This window comes from Xenopus tropicalis, chromosome 2, assembly GCF_000004195.4.
Source record: "Xenopus tropicalis strain Nigerian chromosome 2, UCB_Xtro_10.0, whole genome shotgun sequence".
In the NCBI taxonomy this organism is placed as follows: domain Eukaryota; kingdom Metazoa; phylum Chordata; class Amphibia; order Anura; family Pipidae; genus Xenopus; species Xenopus tropicalis.
In genome coordinates, this window is record NC_030678.2 from 114,779,167 (window position 1) to 114,800,359 (window position 21,193).

At 37.3% G+C, this 21,193-nt stretch overlaps 1 protein-coding gene across 3 annotated transcripts in view; it reads right to left on the bottom strand.

Annotated features, from left to right (window-relative positions):
- Positions 1 to 21,193, bottom strand: part of cyfip1 (cytoplasmic FMR1 interacting protein 1) — a 55,337-nt gene that overhangs the window by 20,926 nt on the left and 13,218 nt on the right. For 2 of the 3 annotated variants that reach the window (XM_004911812.4, XM_004911813.4), the window contains exons 6-23: positions 19,995 to 20,176; positions 19,008 to 19,104; positions 18,146 to 18,274; positions 17,442 to 17,546; positions 14,734 to 14,825; positions 13,573 to 13,690; positions 13,041 to 13,163; positions 11,132 to 11,257; positions 10,850 to 11,016; positions 10,496 to 10,643; positions 8,586 to 8,739; positions 6,048 to 6,204; positions 5,678 to 5,774; positions 4,836 to 4,912; positions 4,644 to 4,752; positions 4,188 to 4,307; positions 2,613 to 2,812; positions 1,057 to 1,144 (exon numbers count right to left, since the gene is read on the bottom strand). In XM_004911812.4, coding sequence (XP_004911869.1) covers positions 1,057 to 1,144; positions 2,613 to 2,812; positions 4,188 to 4,307; positions 4,644 to 4,752; positions 4,836 to 4,912; positions 5,678 to 5,774; positions 6,048 to 6,204; positions 8,586 to 8,739; positions 10,496 to 10,643; positions 10,850 to 11,016; positions 11,132 to 11,257; positions 13,041 to 13,163; positions 13,573 to 13,690; positions 14,734 to 14,825; positions 17,442 to 17,546; positions 18,146 to 18,274; positions 19,008 to 19,104; positions 19,995 to 20,176 — 2,289 coding nt within the window. Of the gene's footprint in view, positions 1 to 1,056; positions 1,145 to 2,612; positions 2,813 to 4,187; positions 4,308 to 4,643; positions 4,753 to 4,835; positions 4,913 to 5,677; positions 5,775 to 6,047; positions 6,205 to 8,585; positions 8,740 to 9,150; positions 9,299 to 10,495; positions 10,644 to 10,849; positions 11,017 to 11,131; positions 11,258 to 13,040; positions 13,164 to 13,572; positions 13,691 to 14,733; positions 14,826 to 17,441; positions 17,547 to 18,145; positions 18,275 to 19,007; positions 19,105 to 19,994; positions 20,177 to 21,193 lie in introns of all 3 variants that reach the window. The other variant, XM_004911814.4, reaches the window with a different exon arrangement.

Sequence of the window (21,193 nt, forward strand, 5' to 3'; positions counted from 1 at the left end):
CCACCTTTAGTATCTAAAATCATCAAACTGCTATAAATTACCCAAAGTCAGTCAAAAAGGAAGACAAATGACTTGATTTGGAGCAAGTAAACAACTTGAATTGAAAAGAGGTTAGTTTATATACCAGTGATCCCCAATCAGTGGCTTGTGAGCAATATGTTGCTCACCAACCCCTTGGATGTTGCTCCCAGTGGCCTCAAAGCAGGGGTCACAACCTCATTGCACCCCCGCCTAATGGTTTAAAATTTAGTGGTTGAGCACAACTTTCCCCTTTTTTGCTCAAAGCAGGGGCTCATTTTTTATATTTTTTTTATAGAGCTGGTAGGAAGCAGGCACTCACGTCTGATAATAAGAATGCCTGGGTGCAGTATACACAATGCAAATGTAACCATTAAAACAGAATACCGCACTCACAGGTCTTTATGAAACAAATACTGTGAAGTTTATTGTGCAAAACGTCTGTCTAGACAGACGTTTTGCACAATAAACTTCACAGTATTTGTTTCATAAAGACCTGTGAGTGCGGTATTCTGTTTTAATGGTTATATTTTTTTTATTAATCTTTGGTTGCATAAAAACCCAGTATAATGCCAAACAGAGGCTTCTGTAGGCTGCCAGTCCACATAGGGGGCTATTAAATAGCCAAGTATTGCTTTTATTAGCACCATCAGGAACCTTTTTCATGCTTGTGTTGCTCACCAACACTTTTTCCATTTGAATGTGGCTCATGGGTATAAAAGGTTGGGAATCCCTGGTTTATACCAATGACTGCCACAATAGAGAAGATGAAAACAAACTGCAGTATACAAGGGACTTTAAATTACTGGACCATTATATTATCCTACATACATATTATACATATTATCCTGTAGACATAAGGAAAAATAATGTTCACCCTTGACAAATTAATTTTGCTATTTCACTCACCTACTATTTTGGCACCTCTCTCTGCTCACTCGTTTTGCATTGGACACTTACATATATAACTTACAAAATGCATCTTCTAGTACAGTCATTTTAACTTTTTTTTCATGGGAAGTATGCAGATGGACTCACCTTTGAACCAAATAAGTACTGAGGTTGAGCGTTTGGCTGCTTGTCCCTTTGGAACTCCTGAGAGAAAGGCATTACAGTACGAACAAACCTAAGGAAGAAGGAAATATATATCTAAACTAGTCAGATAGAACAGCTGGAAAATATACTGTATACTGAGTTTAATTCATGCATAGAAAATATTGCCCGCCACCCCAAGCCCCCCCCAGTGTGTACTTAAAGTATGGGGCAGGTGTGCAAGGGACCTTGGACTGTAATCACTACTGGAGAGGGGACTGAAGTGATAATGAATAACCTCTGCAAAGTTCCTTCCAAACTGTTGGTAGTATATAACTAAGCGGAGGGTGAACATATTGGCCTAACACATTGGCACCCTTCAGTGTATTTCCTCTCCTTGTCTTGTATATAATTACAAAAAAAAACATAAAAAGTGAACAACAATAAAGACTAACTCATTTAGTCTTAAAATACTGACTACTGTGTATGTTACACTAACTATCCCCATTAAAAGGTACAACACATTATTTCTGTAGATAACAGAATTATTTCTAGAAAGAAATAATAGAAATAATAGTCAGGAGGTACACTATTCTTCTCCTTATCACTGTTTGCTGAAATAAACTGGTAAGCAGCAGATGGCATGCAGAACTCCCAATCCCTTTCAGTTTTCAAGGTGACAATGTTCAGTCTTGCTTTCAAACAACGGTACTTCTCAAGGCTGAAAATATACCACAATATATCCTTTCTAAAGCAGAGTCTTTTCTGTGTGAAATATGCTATTGGTGGTAAATGATTTCTATTCTTCCTATATTCCATGCTGTAACAAGGAACAATTTGGTTCTGGATTTTTTTTTTCTTCAATTTGGTGTCAATGATGTGTGCTGTAGTCGAACTGCTCCCCATATAGGGAATAGGAATAAAAACATTGCATTATCCCCATTCCCTTGTCAGATCCTAGTATTCATGAATGTAAAATTTGCAGATGAAATCAATTATCCACTCTAACAGCGTATTGAAATGACCAGTGAAGTTTTTTGGAGCACTGGCCTAGGGGAAATTTTTTTAAAAATAATACATTGGTGGTGGCAAACATATTACCATCCCTCTGCACTGGCCTATCTTTGTCCTTTCTTTTCTTTTTTTCTTTGGCTCTCCAGTTTGGAGTTATTATAGCTATCTGGTTGCAAGGGTCCTACGTATTATTGTTATCAATCAGGATGTGGAAGATAAATAGCAGAGTGCCTTAAAAGAACAAAATGCAATATCCTTTATATAACAACTGCACTTTATGTAACAACGGAATTTATACATCAAGCTAAAAAAAACAAAATAATAAACAAATAATTAAAAAATTAAAACTAGTCAAAAGTTCACTTAAAAGTGAACTGCCCCTTCAAAACTAGAGAAGCGATATATTTTCAGACAGTTTCAGCAAACATCTTTTTTACAGGTAAAGACACACCTGGCTATGTCATTACACAGAGGGCATCTATGCAGTAAAAAGCAAGTTTTAGATGACTAAATACAGAAGGGAAGACAGCAACACACTACTGTATTACCTGTAAGTGGACCCATTATAGCAGTAATTTGGAAGGAAGTCATAGTTCAGCTCCCAGAAGACATGAAGGGTGATTCTACCATAAGGAGCAGACACATTATGATTGGCCTCGCGGAACATAGCATCAAAACTGTCCAGGGTCAAATACTTGCTCAGCAGCTTGTGCGTCAATCGATTTATTTCAATAAGACCATCCAACTCCTAAGAAGCAAAAACAAACAATAAAAAATGATTCAACAATCCTTTATTCTGATAATGGGTAAAGTTAAAATGTGTTAGACAATGATATAAAACAGACTGGTTCTCAACAGAAAAATCACTACACACAGGGTACACTGATAGCAAACAGCACATTTGTCCACTGCTGCCATCAGCAGTATGCTTTCTATTAAACAACATACAGAAGCAACAGGCAGGCTATTGGCCACCTCTGTTTCTTGCAAGAAGACAGCTACAGTCAAAACCTCCTGTGTGGCGTTTGGCATGGGCCTAAACCCTGACTTCAATACAAAGCACTGTATTAATACAGGTATGGGACTTGTTATCAGTGCAAATTTTAACATTCGTTAAAGGATCTAGAAATCAAACAATAAAGCATCAGACTTTTTTTTTTTCCATCTGCAGTCATTTTCAGGGGGAATGTCTACACAAGGTATTTCTATATAAATCCTCTTTCTCTGCTTCTGAAAATGCAACAAAATGTAGCATTATTAGAATACTTGCACAACTGAATCAGGTGCAAAAGTGGAGAGTTATTTCTAAAAAACTAATTAGAATTAGATCTTGGTTAACGCGTATATTACCTGCTCTGTTAAGTTTTTTCTAGTTCTGTGTTTTTGTTACACACTACCTTGGCTGTGAGTTCTATTCTCATTAATAATCCAGATTATAATAGATAATATAGAAAGCACCGGTCAATCAGACTATGAGGCTCAGAGTACCCAATTCTCAGGAGTGTAGGACAGAAGAAAAAAAACTATTTTTAATTTATTGTTTGACGTGATATGCACATAACATTTCCCTGGATGATTTCTACATAAATCCAAATGGCTTAAATGCTGAATAATATATTGGAAGCAGCTATGCTCTGCTGTACTGTTGTCCCATAAGCTACATATTTTTGCTGAAAGGACAGTAACTATATAAAATAATTCAAGTTGAGGCTTAAGGCACACATGCTATTCTGAACTCTGATCTGATCGTCTAACTACTAATCTGTACTTAAGCCAGAAACTTCCTATTTACTTTGCTAAAAGCATGTCATAGAACAAAGCTGTCCAGTGTTCTCCATGCAATGAGTGGATTATTTTACATATCATTTTTTGACAGCCAGATTATGATAAAAATGATGATTTCCATGCAAAGAAGTCTATGGAGCCGTTATGCAGGCCAGGGGTCACAGCCAGCATGTTGGTAACCAGTTGAACAGCCTTGTCAAAGCCTTTAGCATATTTTCATACCCTTTCTCTTGCTCTAGTCTACAGACTAGCCTCTAGCTGTCAAGGGAGGCTGACATTTTAAGTTTCAGAGCTGCAAGAAGGCCAAAAATTGTGCATTTAATTTCCAAGCTACTTACAACAATTGAGGTTAGGTCTTCACTTTCAAACCGCCCAATAGCTAGCTCAAGTGATCTATAAAGAGCAGCCGAAATCCTCTGAGTAATTAAGCGATTTAGGTCAATTGATCTCCCTAGAAGCTGCGGTAAAGAAAGATAAAATGCCATTAAACTTTATTCTCTGCTTTTTAAATATACTTACATTTTAGCAATGAACTAGCGGGGAAAAACAAGAGCAGCTAACTGGAATTATTTTGCCACCACACATACAACACACAAAGTAAAAAGAGTACTGTTGTACTCCACTGTACAGTACGATGGATGGATAAAAATATAACACCTCTGCCTGAGACAGATCTAAACATCAAGCTTTAAAAACATATTAATACGCTAGCATATGCAGAGCCCATTCGGCAAATGTGTTCCATTTATTGAACAAATTCGAGCAGCACCATAGGGACTTGCAGTCTTGCTTACCTGTACGTGCCTCTGCTTCAGCAAAGTGTCATAGCGATTGGATGTTGGCTGGGAGATACTGGCTCCCTGATTCTTACAGTCTGCTCTAAGTCGCTTGTCTAGAAGAAGGCTGCAAGACAATAAAAAATTAAATCCCAAAAGGAAAATTCCTAACATAACTAAATTCTTTAAATGTTTAGTCTAAATTCTTACCCGCCAGCTACAACTTTGTAGTGGGCAAATATTTGGTCAGCTAACTTGTAGACAAACTGGTCAAAGCACAAGTTTACCTGAGAAAAGAAACCCAAATAAAAATCAATACATACATAGAAAGCTATTGAATTATTTAGCTAGATGTTTCTATAACTTGCAGTTCAAAGATTGTAGGGGCACAGATGAGAGTTTAACATCCCTAGCTCAACACAGAGATGTTTTCATTTCATGCTTATTTCATTTCTATAAGCTAGTAAGCAGAAAAAAAAACTGATCTCGATATTTATGGTGGCTTTTTGCGCCCAGCTTTACATTTATTAATAAATGCAAACATGCACATAATTAATTTTTTGTGCACCAACATTTTACAGGCTCAGAATGAACCATCTGTGTTAGTAGGGGATATATAACAGTCTATTAAATGGAAAATATACCCCCCTATTTAACTTGAGTTTATTCAGTTGGGCTTATGCAGCAAAAGTGCATAAACACTATTTGAACTGCCAAAATGAAATATAAATATACATATTTTCTTTTTAACAAAGTCTAGTTACTTGTAAAAGCCATTTCTAAACCCTCCGTGTACTCCGACACCCTGTTCCACTGTGAAGTTGAAGTACCTCTACTTCTGCAAAATCCATCACTTCACAATAGAATGGGGTAAGGGAGGGGCTAGATCACTTTGTGAAATCTGTTAAATGAGACTTAAGAGATTTATTTTTTGGATGTTCAGTTTCTTCATAAGCCCAACTGACTAAGCAAAAGGAGGGTTAAAGTTACCTTTAAAAACTAATATGCAAAATATATGAACTCTGTAGAAATAGCACAAAACACCAATTTACCTCAGCTTCAATTTCATCATAGAGAAACTGCTTTTTGAACTTTGTAAGTGCATAATGTGCACTGTCATTATAGAGATCCAGAGAGTAGAGGACATACCTGGAGAAGACAAAAAGCAAAGAATTACATGTGGTTTACTAATAACAGTCTGGCAGCCACCATCATGGGCCGCTTCAGATTCTCTGATTTGTAGACATGGACTTAGGTCTTTTTTCAACCCAACTTAACTATGTGTTAAAAGCCTTTGCGGAAGTAAGCAATATAGCAGCAGTTACTCGTGTGAAAATGCAAGTACAGAGAAAAAATGTTCTGTGCACACAAAAAGTCATATATTTACAATAAAATAAAAATAAAATTTTTGGGAATCCTTACTCCATCATAGATGCCTCCTTTGTCTCCAGAATATGGTCAGTCAGAATCCATGGCATCGACATCTCAATAGGAAACTGAATTCTACGGCCCATTGTCAACTCCAAGAAAAACTCCCTGAACCATAACTGGGACAAGTCACAGCACTGCTGTAAGGTCTCTTTAAGTATAAGAACATATGGATATTAGGGTTAGGCAGATTAAAGAGCTAATGGAAATGGAAATTTATTGTATTCCCATAACACATATTAAAGGAACAACACCGCAAAAAATTAAAGTGTTTGAAAGTAATTAAAATATAATGTACTGCTGCCCTGCAGCTATTCAATCTGGAAAAAAGAGAAAAGGCACAGGTTATACAGCAAGACAACAGATAAGCTCTTTAGAATACAACATGTTTGGTTCTTACACAGATACATTCTTGTGTCTACTCAGGTGCAGTAGCCCAACCAATAGGATGTTTGTTTTTAAACAGGTGGTCAGCAAATGCGATCTGCTCATTGGTTGCTATAGGTAACTATACCCGCAGCAAACTTTGACTTTTTTTTACATAATGTCCTTACCTTTTGTAACTGGATGGAGTAAGTATGGTATGTTCTATTTTAATCTCTGTATTATTTAAGGAGAAAATACTTGTTTCTGCTATTTCCCAATCTTAGAACACAAATGCTTTCTATTTTGAATGACACTATAAATTCCAACCCCAAACAAAGGCAAGTGAATAATTCTGAGCTGGGGTTGGTGTTGTTAATATAAAAACAAAACAAAAAAAACCCTTGGTACATGCTGATAGACGTAGCTCAAATTTTGGCCCGTAATGTAACAGAAATATGACTGCTAGCAGTGGGAAACACCATAGCAACCAAATGCCCTATCAATAATTAATTTATATGATTAGTTGCCATTGAGGTACAGCTTTAGGTTTTACATAGGGAATAGAATTTCAAATATTTCAAGGTCAGATATTTATCACATATTTGTGAACAGTTGAAAAATACAGAAGGCAGCTTTAAAGGCATATGCTGAGAATATGAAGGTCAAGGCACTGTGGTGGGTGCAAAGTTTGCACTGCAGCTGTCGATCCTGTGTGGGATCAGGAATGCAAAGCCTTGTTGGCATTTGCAAACTTAGTAGGACAGATTATGATGGCACATAGCTATTTTAGTATTTAAATGTGCCCCCTTAGCTCATGAGAATATATGACAGAATTTCTGATCTGATATGCAAGTCTTTTCCCTAACAGTGTATGCTAATGCAAATGAGGGAAATCAATGCACTATGTCTGTTTATTTTCATATCAGCATAAGCATAGATTTATTTATTTTCTCTTATGCTTCAGTACAAAAGTGAAGCTCCAATATGAGGTATACCTCCTTGTTCAACATGAGTTAAATCATGCTTACAACACAGCCCCAACAAAAGGTGAAGGGAGGGGGCTGTATACTGGTAATCTAATGATCTATCTCAGAAGGACCAAACATGGAGTAGCTTCAGTTTCCCTGTTTAGTGAAAGAAATAAAACTTTAAAAAAAAAAAAAAAAACAATAGGCAAACTAAGCTGCATGAGTTCATACTGTTAACATAATCTTATTGGGTTTATTTATGGTTACAATATTTTTTTATTTTGGTAGGAAGATCCAAAATACAGTAAGATCCATTATACAGAACACCGCTGGTTTCTAAGTATTCTGGCTAATAGACCCCATACCTGTATTTAGATGCCAGTGCAGGGGAATAATCTCCCTGGAACACCACCTTATATTGCTAATTTTGTCACTTAAATAACCAACAGTAGTAATGGCTGCAAGAAATAGATATTCATATAGTAAAGTAGCTGAGACTTGTATTACCGTCTTAAAGTAAGGCAAATTTGGTACAAGCCTCCATTATTATAATAACATTTATTAACTCAAATTTTTAACTGTACAGACAATTGAGGCAGCAAGAAACGTAATCTAACTGTAATAAGGTTTTAATTATGCCAGCACTGACAAATATATCAGAGGTACTTACTTACATATGTTTTGCTTGTTTGCTTTAATAACTGCTTGCTCCTAAATGCAATTGCTGGGCTGAGGAGTCTATTATATCACACATACCCATGTTTCATATTCTATTTATTTAATCATTTAAAGATATCATGTATATCGTTTAGGGTATAACATGATTCTTTTTTGCACAGCTCTCCAGGAAGATTTGTTTCTGGTTTAGTTATGTGTGATCTAACTTGTTGGTACATGTGAAAACAGGCCCATTACTATTTAGGAAAAAATCGTTTTGAAAAATGTTTTCCCATGCCAGGATTCCTTTAACAGCCATGAGACTAGAGACAACTTAAAACAATCCTCAGCAGAGACAGACATTTTTACACAGACAAATACAAAAAAAAAAAATTTGAATCTGCAGTCACGAGGTATATTGTTATATCGGGTCATTCATGAATCCTTTTAGGGGTGATGTATGGAACAAACTGCCTACAAAGTGGCGAGATGCTTTGTAAGGACATACCAGCAGCACATCGATCACACATCATAGTCTTACCACTGAAATTTATCAAATGTGTGTAGAAGAAAGATTCTCGGTGAAATTTTTCTATGTCCAAAATGGTGGGACCCTCTAGGCTACTTCTCAGGGTTTTCTTGGAACCACTTTTGTCAGCAATGAGGGACTCTAGCATGGTTCTCACCATGTAAAGCTGTGTTATTAAAAGGGAGAAGCATTCAAAGAAGGGAATGTACATGGAAAAATCATACTCACTATCAATAATACAATAGACAATCGAGACAAATTATCACGTTTTTTTGAATGGTCCAGTTGGCAAATTCCATTCTGAAGGCTCGAGTAATACCTTATGGAAGGGATGTCTACTCAGAAGACAGTCTGTTGCTGAATTACAGCTCCCAGGGATTTTAGGGTTGTTGTTCAACAGCCAGACCACAGCAGACTGGACATGCCTTTATAAAAACTCAGTAAAATCCAGCAAAAACAGTAGCATCAACCCAGAGTGGAACATAAATGCACATTTTGCCAACACAACCAACCTCTTTCACTAGAGGAGCTGTTTGGTCTTGCGAAGACAAGAATATAAAAGTAAAAATCGTCTTACCACCAAAGTCTAAAAGAGCTGGATAGTTGTAGGACTGCCTCAAAAACTTTTTTACCACATGCAACAGCTTTTCCATCCCCAGAGACTTGAGCTGTTTGAGCAACTCAGCAGAGTTTAAGGACTCCGCCATTGTGCGCATCAGGAAGAGCTGAAAACCAATGGGGAATGGAGAGTAGCAGGAGGTCAGGAGCAGAGAGTGAGACAAAAAAAAAAAAGAAAAAGGGGTTAAGAATAAGTTTGGGGGAAGCATTGGTAAAAAAGAAAAGCAGAAAGGAAGACATTAGTTAGTAGGTTAGGAAGACAAAGCCACGCCTATTTTACATGATATTTTGTTGTTATTTTATGATTGTTAACTGTGTAGCACAGCTATACAGTAATAATAAGTTCATGAATGCATTAGGCAAGTATGACAAATCACAGTCAGAGGGCTTGTGTTTATATAGGCTGGAGGGCACACAAAAGCCTTGGATATTGACAGATGGAGATTAAAAAGCAGACAAGCTTATAAATAAGACATCGCAGCCAAACATATTCAGGGTGAACATTTTTGCCTCACAGTGCATTATTTCATTACCATTCTTAGTTAGCTGAACAGCCCTTTCATATAAATTTGCCTCACCAGTTGGTACAGAGTAATGTTGCTGTTGAATAGTAATGAAAAATGTAGCACTAAAAGCAAACCTTTTATTTCATATATAGTTCAGAGCTGAAGATGATGGCTTAGTATACATGTTTAGTATAGTTACCAGAGGATTATATTCCTTAACAGAGCAAAACACAGAAGGCTGCAGAAGACTGCTCAGGCAATGCCAGAGGTGTCCCAAAGGCAAGGAAGGAAAGAGAAAGAAAACATTGGTGGTAATCGATTTGATGAATTAGATTCAGTCTTCTAATTATTCAGATAATTAAATCACTTCCATTCCCTCCTCCCTCCATTAGCCACTAGGAATTAACCAAAATGTCAATTACATTTTTAATTTAGGACACATTTAATTTAGACACATTTAGATTAAAATAAGAGAAAGAAACTCGTGAACATGCATATCAATGCATTAGCTTTGTACGGAATATGTCTTTAGATTTAGTTAATTCTTACATTAGCAGTTAATACTACAAACAGTATTCACTAGTCCACCTGATACACAGCCTAACCTTAACATTCTGGCTACATTAAGTATATGGGAGAAATCTATGCTACCCTGTGGGCTGGAGGCATTATAACACTGGAAGAGGATATAACAATCTAAGTAGGAGTATGACCTGATTATTACTGAATGACTATACTAGCATTTCAAATACACAAATGAACACTATAAGCATTTTACTAGGATTTAAAGGGAAATACCTGGGTGCTAGATGGTCCAACAGCACGTCTAGGAACTTTTATATCAAATCCAGACTTTGGGTCTTTTTCTCCTCTGAGTGCAGGGTCATTGAATGGTTCACATCCAGCTCCCCAGTCACAAACAGTCTTTCTGATAGCCTGGAGCACACTACACATTGAAAACGCATTATTACAGGGCAATGTCTATTGATTTATTGTCACTAAACCAAGTTTATGTTGCAGTACAGCTAAATATGAACCAAACAATCATAAATAGCATATGCATAAATAGTGATTTAAGAGCAAAGAGTGCTTTTCAGAAGGTTCAGACCTTGCAAGGACAGGTGTGAAGTACAAAAATGTAATAATCCCCACCTTTGTATTACATTTTTCTTCTTCTTAATAGCTTGTCTCAGTGGCTCCCTTAGTGTAACCTGGGCAAAATCCTGAAGCTCAGCATAGATAGTATGGCGTATGGCATGATTAAATACACTTTCCATTCTGCCCATAAGGACTTGTAGACCTTTTATCATCGCAATGACCTATGTAGTAAAAGAAAGATGCTAAATTTTATCCACCATCAATAAACACATCAAAGAAAGAGCACTGGAAAGCATCAGTTTGTTCTTGAGGGTTAATGTAGACAAATGATCATACCTCAACCAGAGCAAATTTCTCCTCACTGGTATAGTTGTATCTTGTAGCACGCTCATATTCTTCTGCATTGTCTGGGCAGTCTTTATTGGAGTATTTATCAGTTGGGTGAACAAGCTTCCATGAGTACTGTTGAACAAAACAAGCCAAACTATATCACAAGTGCACATTAGCATCCACATACCCTAATCACAAATTAGTAAGATGTGTGCTGTCTTCAAAAAGGCACTGTTGTGTCCCCTAATGGCACAATGACGCAATCCTGGACATAAAATATAAATGTTGTATGGGAAATACTGCAAGCCAATTCCATTAGACACGTCATCATTATAATTTATTTATATAGCGCCAGCAAGTTACACAGCACTTTACAATAATTTAGAATAAACAGGGGTCTTAAAATAATTTAACAAGGGTTACAGGCAAGCTTATGCTCATGGATCACAAGTCCTGCTTGCATGACAGCTGACCTTCCCATCTCAAACAGCCACAGAATATAACTGCTGACTGATTAGACCAGTAGTTTCTGGACTTTTAAGGTCCATGCCCCTGTTTAAGTTCTAGTACATTGTCAGTACTCCTTTTAGTTTAAAACAAGGCCTTAGATCTTACTGTGTCCGAAATGGTTCCAATATATTTTTTTTGTAAGATTATCTTTATCAGTTTTAAACAAACAAACAAAAAATAAAGTTGGGGTGGGAAAAGGTAGAAGTGGGGGTAGAGAGGGGGCGGTGGTGGGCGTCTCAATTTTCAGCTACTGCCTAGGGTTTTGTTACATGACTGCTTTGCTAAAGTTCCTTAGTCGCTCAGTTAAGTGTCTTGATCTGTCATATTGTTTCGTCGTGGGTCTGCTAGACATCGGCTCCAGATTTTCTCGAATTTGGCTGGACACCCTTGGGCAAGGTAAGTGAGTTTTTGTCGTGGCAGAGTATCATCCACCAGCTTAGTCCAAAATCCCAGAGAAGGTGGCTCTGTGGCTTTCCAGGTCAGTAGTATGGCTTTCCTAGCATAGTGTAGGAGTTGTTGCAGACATAGTCTGTCACTGGATGATAGGGTGAGTCCTTCAGTGTGACCCAATAGGCAGAATGTAGGTGTCCGGATGTTTGGAAGTCCTAGTGTTGAGTTGGCATATGTAAGTATCGCAGTCCAAAACTGTTAAATTTTAGGGCAGTTCCAGAACACATGTAAATAGTTGTCCTGGTCTAAATTGCACTTTATACACATATCTGGGTAGCCCTGGTATATTTGCGCCGGCCTGTGGGGATTTAAGTACACTCTATTGAGAAATGTAACATGTATGTAGCGGTCTCTTGTGGCTATGTTGATTTCAGGTATTTGTTCTAGTAAGTCTTCCCAGGTTTCATTATCCAGCTGGGGGAGATCCTGGGCCCATTTTAATTTAATGTGACTTATTGGATCGAAGTTGCTTTGCAGCAGGATAGCATAAAACCAGCTAAGTGGTTTTGACAGATCCGATCTATGGAGATATCGTTCTAGGGTGCTTTCTGCTATGATAGGGTGTTCCCTGGGGAATTGCACCTGGTATGCGTGTTTCAATTGGAGATACCTAAAAAGCATACGGTTTTGGAGACCAAATTCCTCCTTTAGTTTGGCAAATTGCTTATCTACCCCTTGTTCCACCACGTCGTTTAGACTTTTCACTCCTGCAGCCGCCCAGAGATTGGTGTCTGGTTCCAATATATTAACCCAAATCTCACCCTAACCAACTTCAATATGGGCTTGCTGCAGTATCTAGGGTGGCAAAAGAAAATAGATATACCAGTAAGAAAAATCATCAGGTTTCCAATCAGGACCTCTCTATTAAATGCAGTTCATACAAGTTCATTAAGATTATGACAATAAAGGTTTCGAAAGCAAGCACCTGTGTTTAAATGTTTGTTTCAGTACATACCACTTCCATTACATGTGCACTCCACTGAGACAGGAGCTGAAGCCCTTGCAAAGACAAGTCAAAAAGTTTTCGGTACTCTGCATCTGTCTTCTGGGCTTCTTGGCGACCTGATCCAGTCACCACCTAAAACACAGAGGCAAGGGAAAAAAAGATAAGTCTAAAACCATGCAAGAATTGTGCTCAGAATTGAAAAACTAAAATAAGAACATTTTGCAATGTCATAAAAACGGACATATCACTCTTCATCCACTTTAAAGACTGGGTTGAGTTTGCATATAAAATATGAACACAATGAAAGCGTTCATTTCCTACACAGAATAGTATTAAAGCACAGTGCTGACTGATGTTTTCAGTACACCAAATATTTACATATACTGTATTAAGATTAGGACACATCAAAAATGTTTAATAATTGTTTTCTTGTATCTATTTCTCGTCTCTCACTCTATGACCAGAATAGCACTGAATTAAAAAAAAATTGTTTAACCATTTGAAATACTGTTAATATGAGGGACATAATGACCGACCATACCTCACTATTGCTATAGCGGGCCAACTCAGAAATAAAGCGCATATGGTCTTCTCTGATCTGAATCATCTGCTCACATATATTATACTGTGGGCTGCTGCTTGATGAGGTACAGGTCCACCTGTTTAAAAAAAAAAAAAAAAATGTAGAAATATATATTCATGTTTCCATGTTCCCACAAATGTAGCCTAGGAGGGAGCATTTATAAAGATAAAACGGGAAAGATGTTTCCACTTTGTTTGATTTGGCACTTTAAAGAGTGATTTTCAAATTCTCGCATTTTACACCATGGTGTTTACATACAGACACTGGAACTGCACTGTGGCACCCTGGGAAATAAAGAATATGGCTAGCCCTATGTAAAATTTCAAAATTAAATATAAAAAAAATGTTTGCGCTTTTGAAAGAAAAACAGATTTCAATGCAGGATTCTGCTGGAGAAACTGATGCATTTTGAAAAAAAAAAAAAAAACACGTTTTCCCATGACAGTATTCCTTTAAACCAGCAGTTCTCAATCTGTGGGTCAAAAGACCCTTTCTTAGGGGGTCGCCTAAGACCATCAGAAAATACATATTTCCGATGGTCTTAGGAATAATTTTATGGTTGGGGGTCACCACAACATGAGGAACAGTATTAAAGGGGCGTGGCATTAGGAAGGTTGAGAACCACTGCTTTAAACTATTGCCAGATTTATAACACAGAGGCAAACTGTGACATGATAACCACTGGGAACACCCTCTGCAGTATCTCATTGGCTACTGTCTGCATGCTAGTAGCATCAACATGGGGTGCATGTAACAGATATCAGTTATATTAGAATCAATGGATCAGGATACCATTTATGGTAAATTAAATATAATTTTTACTTTAATGTACTGCATTTATATGACCACATAACCCACATCCCATGTCTACAACATTTTGAAAACTGGCATGCTTGAAAGCCTGCCTCCAACCTCTTAAATCCTGCATTATCTGCTACAAGAGGACAAAAAGCAGAGAACGAGTTACCTGAAATTACAGGTAAAATGCTTTATCCAGCAAGCAGTGGGTAACAAGAATAAGAATAACTGTACATTTATAAAATACAAAGATTTACAAAAAACTTAACATGGAAAAACTTTCCTAAATTAGGTCAATAAATTGGTTTTTTGAAATCTTACCTGGATTTATTTTCTTCATAATGTGCACTTGTTTTAATATATCTTGCAAGCTCAATTTGCATATCACCAAACAGAGGAACCACCTGTAGTTGCTGTGCTCAAAAGGATGATAAAAAGTATTGTTACCATTATGAAAGTCATAGTTGATACTGGAAGTGCTCTTAGAACAACCCAAGGTATCTAAAGCTTATCAGCAAAGCTTTCACAGAAACCATTAAAATAAGCTAAAAGTCAAGTTCATAAAGAACAAAAATGTTATGTTAAGGAAACTAGCAGTTGCAAATAAAAACTGCAGTGCTCACAGTTGTTTCAATTTCACTATACAATCAACAAGACAAAAATGAACCTGAACCCAAATGATTTTAGCAGATTGGCCCTTTGGTTTGATCAGGTGATTGGGTAACCAAAAAAAAAAAAATTTCATACTACTATAGGCCACCAGTAATACCAAAAAATGGAAATGTTTTAAAGTATTTAAAATATAATATACTGTTGCCCTACACTGGTAAAGGTTGTTTGCTTCATACAGACTACTATAGTTAGGTATGGGATCAGTTATCCAGAAACCCGTTATCCAGAAAGTTCCAAATTACGGAATGGCCATCTCCCATAGACTCCATTATAAGCAAATGATCCTTTTTCTCTGTAATAATAAAACAGAACATTGTTCTTGATCCCAGCTAAGATATAATTAATCTTTATGGAAGGCAAAACAATCCTTTTGGGTTCATTCATTATTTAAATGATTTTTTAGCAGACTTAAGGTAAGGGATCCAAATTATGTAAAGATCCCTTATCTGGAAAACCCCAGATCCCGAGCATTCTGGATAACAGATCAGAACATTTTAAGTTAGGTTGAAAAAAAGATGTAAGTCAATCACGTTCAACCACAATGCCTATATATAACCTGCCTAACTTCTAGTTGATCCAGAGGAAGGCAAAAATCCCCATTTGAAGCCTCTCTAATTTGCCACAGAGGGGGAAAATTTCCTTCCTGACTCCAACAATATAGGACACATTGTCAACAATCCATCTAACATTTGGCAGCCACTAGATTTACTCAGTATACAGGGGTTTTGTAAATAACAGTGTTCCTGTAATACATTTGATTTCTAACTATGACAGGAACAGTGCAGTGTAATGTGATGTGTTGTAAAATAATGGTAACAGGTTACGTAGGGGAGACAAGGAAGAGTTTATGAAATGAAGAGCATACAGGTACTGAAGTGAAATAAATGAACTCAAGCAATTTATTACAGCAGGACAGCAATTTAAAGGGATTCTATTCTATTTTAGGGATTTTTAACCCCACAACTGGATTTAAGGATAATCTTTTTAATCTCAGGATTTATGAAACTATTACAATTTGTGCATTATAATGTATGTGGATTATGGCACTTCAGTTTTAATTACCAGGTCTGGTTACCACTTGTTACATAGACGTTTTACGCAGTTTGCATTTAAATGAAAGTTATACTGATCAATAAATAACTGAAAGATCTGGAAGACTGTAAATGGTGGGAGCAATAACTGTCATAGAAGGCATACCCCCAACTGTCCCGCTTTTCGCGGGACAGTCCAGCTTTTTATGGCTATCCAGCACAGCGGGATGCGCTGGCTGGAGCCAGACGTTCAGACATCTCCGGCGGCTTTGCTTGTTATGCCTCTCCTTATACAGCGCGACAGGCCCTTTTATAAGGTTGCGCCCCGTGCGTACGTGTGACGTCATTACGCATGGGGCTCAACCTTATAAAAGGGCCTGGCACCGCCGCACAAGGAGCCACATAAGGAGAGAAGCCGCAGACAAAGGCGGAGCTCCTATGGGGGGTGGTACTGTGTATAGGGGGCACTGTGTATAGGGGGCTACTGTGTATGGGGGGCTACTGTGTGTGGGGGGCACTGTGTGGGGGGCGCTACTGTGTGTGGGGGCTACTGTGTGTGGGGGGCGCTACTGTGTGTGGGGGGGCTACTGTGTATGGGGGGCTACTGTGTATGGAGGGGCTACTGTGTATGGGCGGGCAAAACTGGTACATAGTTATAACTCACTTATAACTGACTGCCTTCTCTCTATATTTGTATTTTAATGTAGGAGTTGCTATATTGTTTTTTTTAGGTAGTACAGTATGAGGGTATAGCACATTTGCATCTGATCCAGCCATTTCATCTATATAAAAGGAGTATTTTTAAAAAAAAATGGGGTGTGGTAATTGGGGCGTGGCCACAAAAGTGGGCGTGGTCAACAAAATTTGCCACGCTGCGCGCGCCAAAATCTTTGTGTCCCTCTTTTCATTTTTCAAATGTTGGGAGGTATGATAGAAGGGGATGTGCCATTATAAGCCATACACTGGGAAAGCAGGCAAGATGGCACTGCTGAGCCTTCATAAAAAAAACTTTATTTCAGAATGGACCAGCAAGGGCTTTCAGGTTAGTGACTGGTGTGACAGTGCATGTCCTACAAATTGGAACACAACCACAATTTGAATTGTTATACAAGCAAGTTGTGTTATTGTTGTCTGTTCAAATAAAAGGTATTTAATAAAATATTTATTTTTCATTGCAAATAACTAAAAATGTAAATAAAAAAAAAAACAACTAAGGTACTTAACCAGTCATTTCTAGGTATATGCTAATTTTCAGAAATTAAAGAACCCACCTAAGTTTGGTGGCTAGTCTGTTTTATGGCAAACTTCTTCCTGAATAATAATTACCTTAAAGAATTTGTCTATTTTATTCAGGTTAATCCTCTTTTTGGCATCCAGTTTATAGATGTTGCTCACACTGCCATCCATAAGATAAAGTCCAAAGCCCATTACCTAGAACCAAAACAAACTTGTGTTAAAAAAAACAACAATTCCTACTAGAAGATGCTATATTAAAATACATAAATGGTAGAACCAACCTGTGAATAAACTAAAATAAAATACTTATGTATACAAATGAAAGCTATTATTCTTGGTTGTTTGACATATATTAGGGATATTAACCTGTGACCTTACAGCTGTTGTTTCGCTACATTTACCAGCATCCCACAACTAACAGGGGTAATGTAATTGGTCACTACAGGCTACAAGACCTGGGAAAACTGTTAACCTTTTACTGTACTACTCCGTAAAGACTGTTAGAAGATTCGGAGGACTAGTCAACAGATAAGGTATCTCTTGAAATGTGCATTTCTACATTCATAAATAGAGCGTGGCCAATTTATTATGGGTATACTAAGAACAATAAACATTGCAAAGCATCACTACACACTAAAAAAGTTTTGAAAACTAAAAGATTCCTACAAGCTGTGTCTAACAAATCACTGACTGCCTTCTTATGTTTTATTTGATAATACCAAAAAATACTTTCTTCCAGTGCCCCCAAATGTATACACATTCATCATAGGAAGCAAGTCTGTTTGCATACTTACTTTTAGAAGCATGTGTTTCTCCCCGGGCGTCAGATACATTTTATTTTCATAGTAGTCAACACACAAATTAACTATGTCAGCAAGGAGCTCTTCATAGCCAGGAATAACTTCCAGCTGTTGCTGAAGAGACTATAAAAAAAATAACAGAAAAAATTATAAGTAAAAATTCATCATAACCGCACATGTGGCAGAGAGGGTCCCACTTTTTAAGTAGAATTTTACACCAGTTTAATGTCAAAACTTCTTTACCACCAACATATTTTCTTTTGTTTTCAGTAGGTTATGCCGGGTATAGCTTGGTGTAAAATGTAGGAATTTTAGACAATAATTTAGCTTAAGAAAATACACAACTTTACAATTACCTCTTTATATTATTCCTTGGTTATAAAGTGCTACAGAAGAAACTTATTAATAAATATTTACCAGTATCAGACCCCTTATGTGGAAACCCATTATCCAGAAAGTTCCAAATTACGGAAAGGTCATCTCCCATAGACTCCATTTTTAATCAAATAATTCACATTTGTAAAAATGATTTCCTTTTTCTCTGTAATAATTAAACAGCACCTAGTACTTGATCCCAACTAAGATATAATTAATCGTTATTGGAGCCAAAAAAACCCTATTTGGTTTAATTACTGTTTAAATATTTTTTTTAGCAGACTTAAGATAGGAGATCCGAATTACGGAAAGACCCCTTATCTCCAGGTCCCAAGCATTCTGGATAACAGGTCCCATACCTGTATAAATACAACAATGTCAAATAGTACTAAGCCCCTGGTTTTACTTAAGGTCACCGAGGTTAGGGGTATGAGTTTCCTAAATCACTGAAACTTTGAAGTGTGGCAAAAGGTATCCATACCTGAGTGATCTTATTGTGATTGGCCAGAAACATAGACAGGTTCTGAGATTCCTGGATTGATTGTGGGTCTGCCATTTTTCGTAGAAACTGAGCTGCTCTGTATTGCACCATTAAATAAAAAGAAAAAAAAATTAATAAGCTTAGAAAACAAAAATAAAGCCACTGCTGTACCAATGAAGAATAAATAAAAGAACACCGATCATTTTACGAACAGGCCACTTATCAAACTGGACTACTTATGGCAGAAAATAAAGAATACAATTACTGCATTTACTACTCTAATTGATCTTTAAATGTATGTAAATTGGTTGTCAAACTGGTACTTTATATCCTGCTAGCCTTAAACTGGCCATACACGCACCGATACTATCGTACGAAACCTCGTTTCGTACGATATTCGGTGCGTGTATGGCATGTCGGCGAGTCGACCGATATCGCAGGAAGCTGCTGATATCGGACGACTCGCCGATCGGCCAGGTTAGAAAATTTTGATCGGGCGCCATAGAAGGCGCCTGACCAAAATCTGCCGTCAGGGCTGAATCGGCAGAAGGAGGTAGAAATCCTATTGTTTCTACCTCCTTATCTGCTGTTTCAGCCCTGACTGTGTGTGGTGGATCTGACGATGTTTCGTGCGACCATCGATTGCCACATGTATGGCCAGCTTTAATGGTGGGACTATTCCAAACCAAAGAAAACAAAAAGGTAGGGAAATCCCATTATTTAGAATAGAAGGAAGGAACTCCAGTGATTGTAATGGTTTAACAAGGATAAAATCTAAGACATTAAGATACTGTGTATTCAAATCTGATAGCAGACACATAAGCACCCCCAAAAAATATGTACGGGAGTCTTATAAATAGAACAAAGGGCACCTTACAAAAAGAATCCAGAGCAATCACCATGTAGTTTCTATTGCAATGAAAAGGCTACTTCAGAACATATTCTATAAAACTGTATTTATACGTATTTTTTAAATTAAACCCCTACCTCTTGTATGCAGAATGGTCATTTTTAACACTACACTTCATGTTTTTAAGTTCATCCAAGACAGCAAACATATTGATAAATTTTCCAAGGGTCATAAGGTAGGCCTCAGATACAAAGTCCTTCCGTCGTTCAGCATGGCACAGGCGTTTTACCTCCGCACAGAACCGTTCTGTGGCATTTCTCTGTGGAATTATAGAAAAGGTTTTGAAAATCATTGGCACAATTTGGTAGACCTTGAGTTTTAAAAATCTTTTCCATCCTAGAGAAAAAGTCTGTTCCATCTCACAAAACAGCATTTTATACATTATATGTTATTATCTATCATTAACATTTACTATAGCACGGATCCCCAACCTTTTATACCCACAAGACACATTCAAATGGAAAAAGTTTTGGAGAACAATACATGAAAAAAGTTCCTGGAGGTGCCAAGGAGAGCTATTTGGTAGCCACTATGTTGACTGGCCTACAGAAAGCTCTGTTTACTCTGTAATTACACTGGGTTTTTTGCAATTAAAATGTGCCCCCTAACCAGAAATTCAAACTGAGCAACATGTTGCTCACAAGCCACTAGTTGGGGATTACTACACTTATATCTTAAGTTGGAAAGGTTGTATGAGATTAATGTGCAAAGTGTCTATCTGTGGATAGCAAAGGTGGCTGAAGGGAAATTTTGCTTTAATAAATAGTTGTAGCAAACAATACTTTCAGTTTATCTAACAATTTACATTTTGTATCTTGCACAGAGGTATAATCTAAGGACAGTGATTATGATCCCACGCGCGAACCAGCTGTCTCTCCTTTAGGTATTGCTGGCTTATGCCCCACTAGTCGTACTGGATCTTTATTGTAAACATGAAACCAGCCCTTACTATTTTGCTCCACAATAATACTAATCACACAGAAGTTCTTACCGATTCGTTCCTCTGTAGCGCCGACAGTACGGGTAAATTGTAAGCCGGTTGGTTAATTGTTATACAAGGCCATCCTTATTGATAACAGTTTCCAGAGTGGCCCTACCACCTATACCTACTGGTCATCAAATAAGGCTATCATGAGCGGGGAGTTGTACGTTCAGCGCAATAGGGTGTCCTGCCCTCTGCATCTCTTTTTACCTTTTATACTACCTTAGTTTCTTTGCTTCACAAGTTTCTATCCTCTATTTGGTTTGGTTTTTTACTTTTCCCTTTTATTTGATT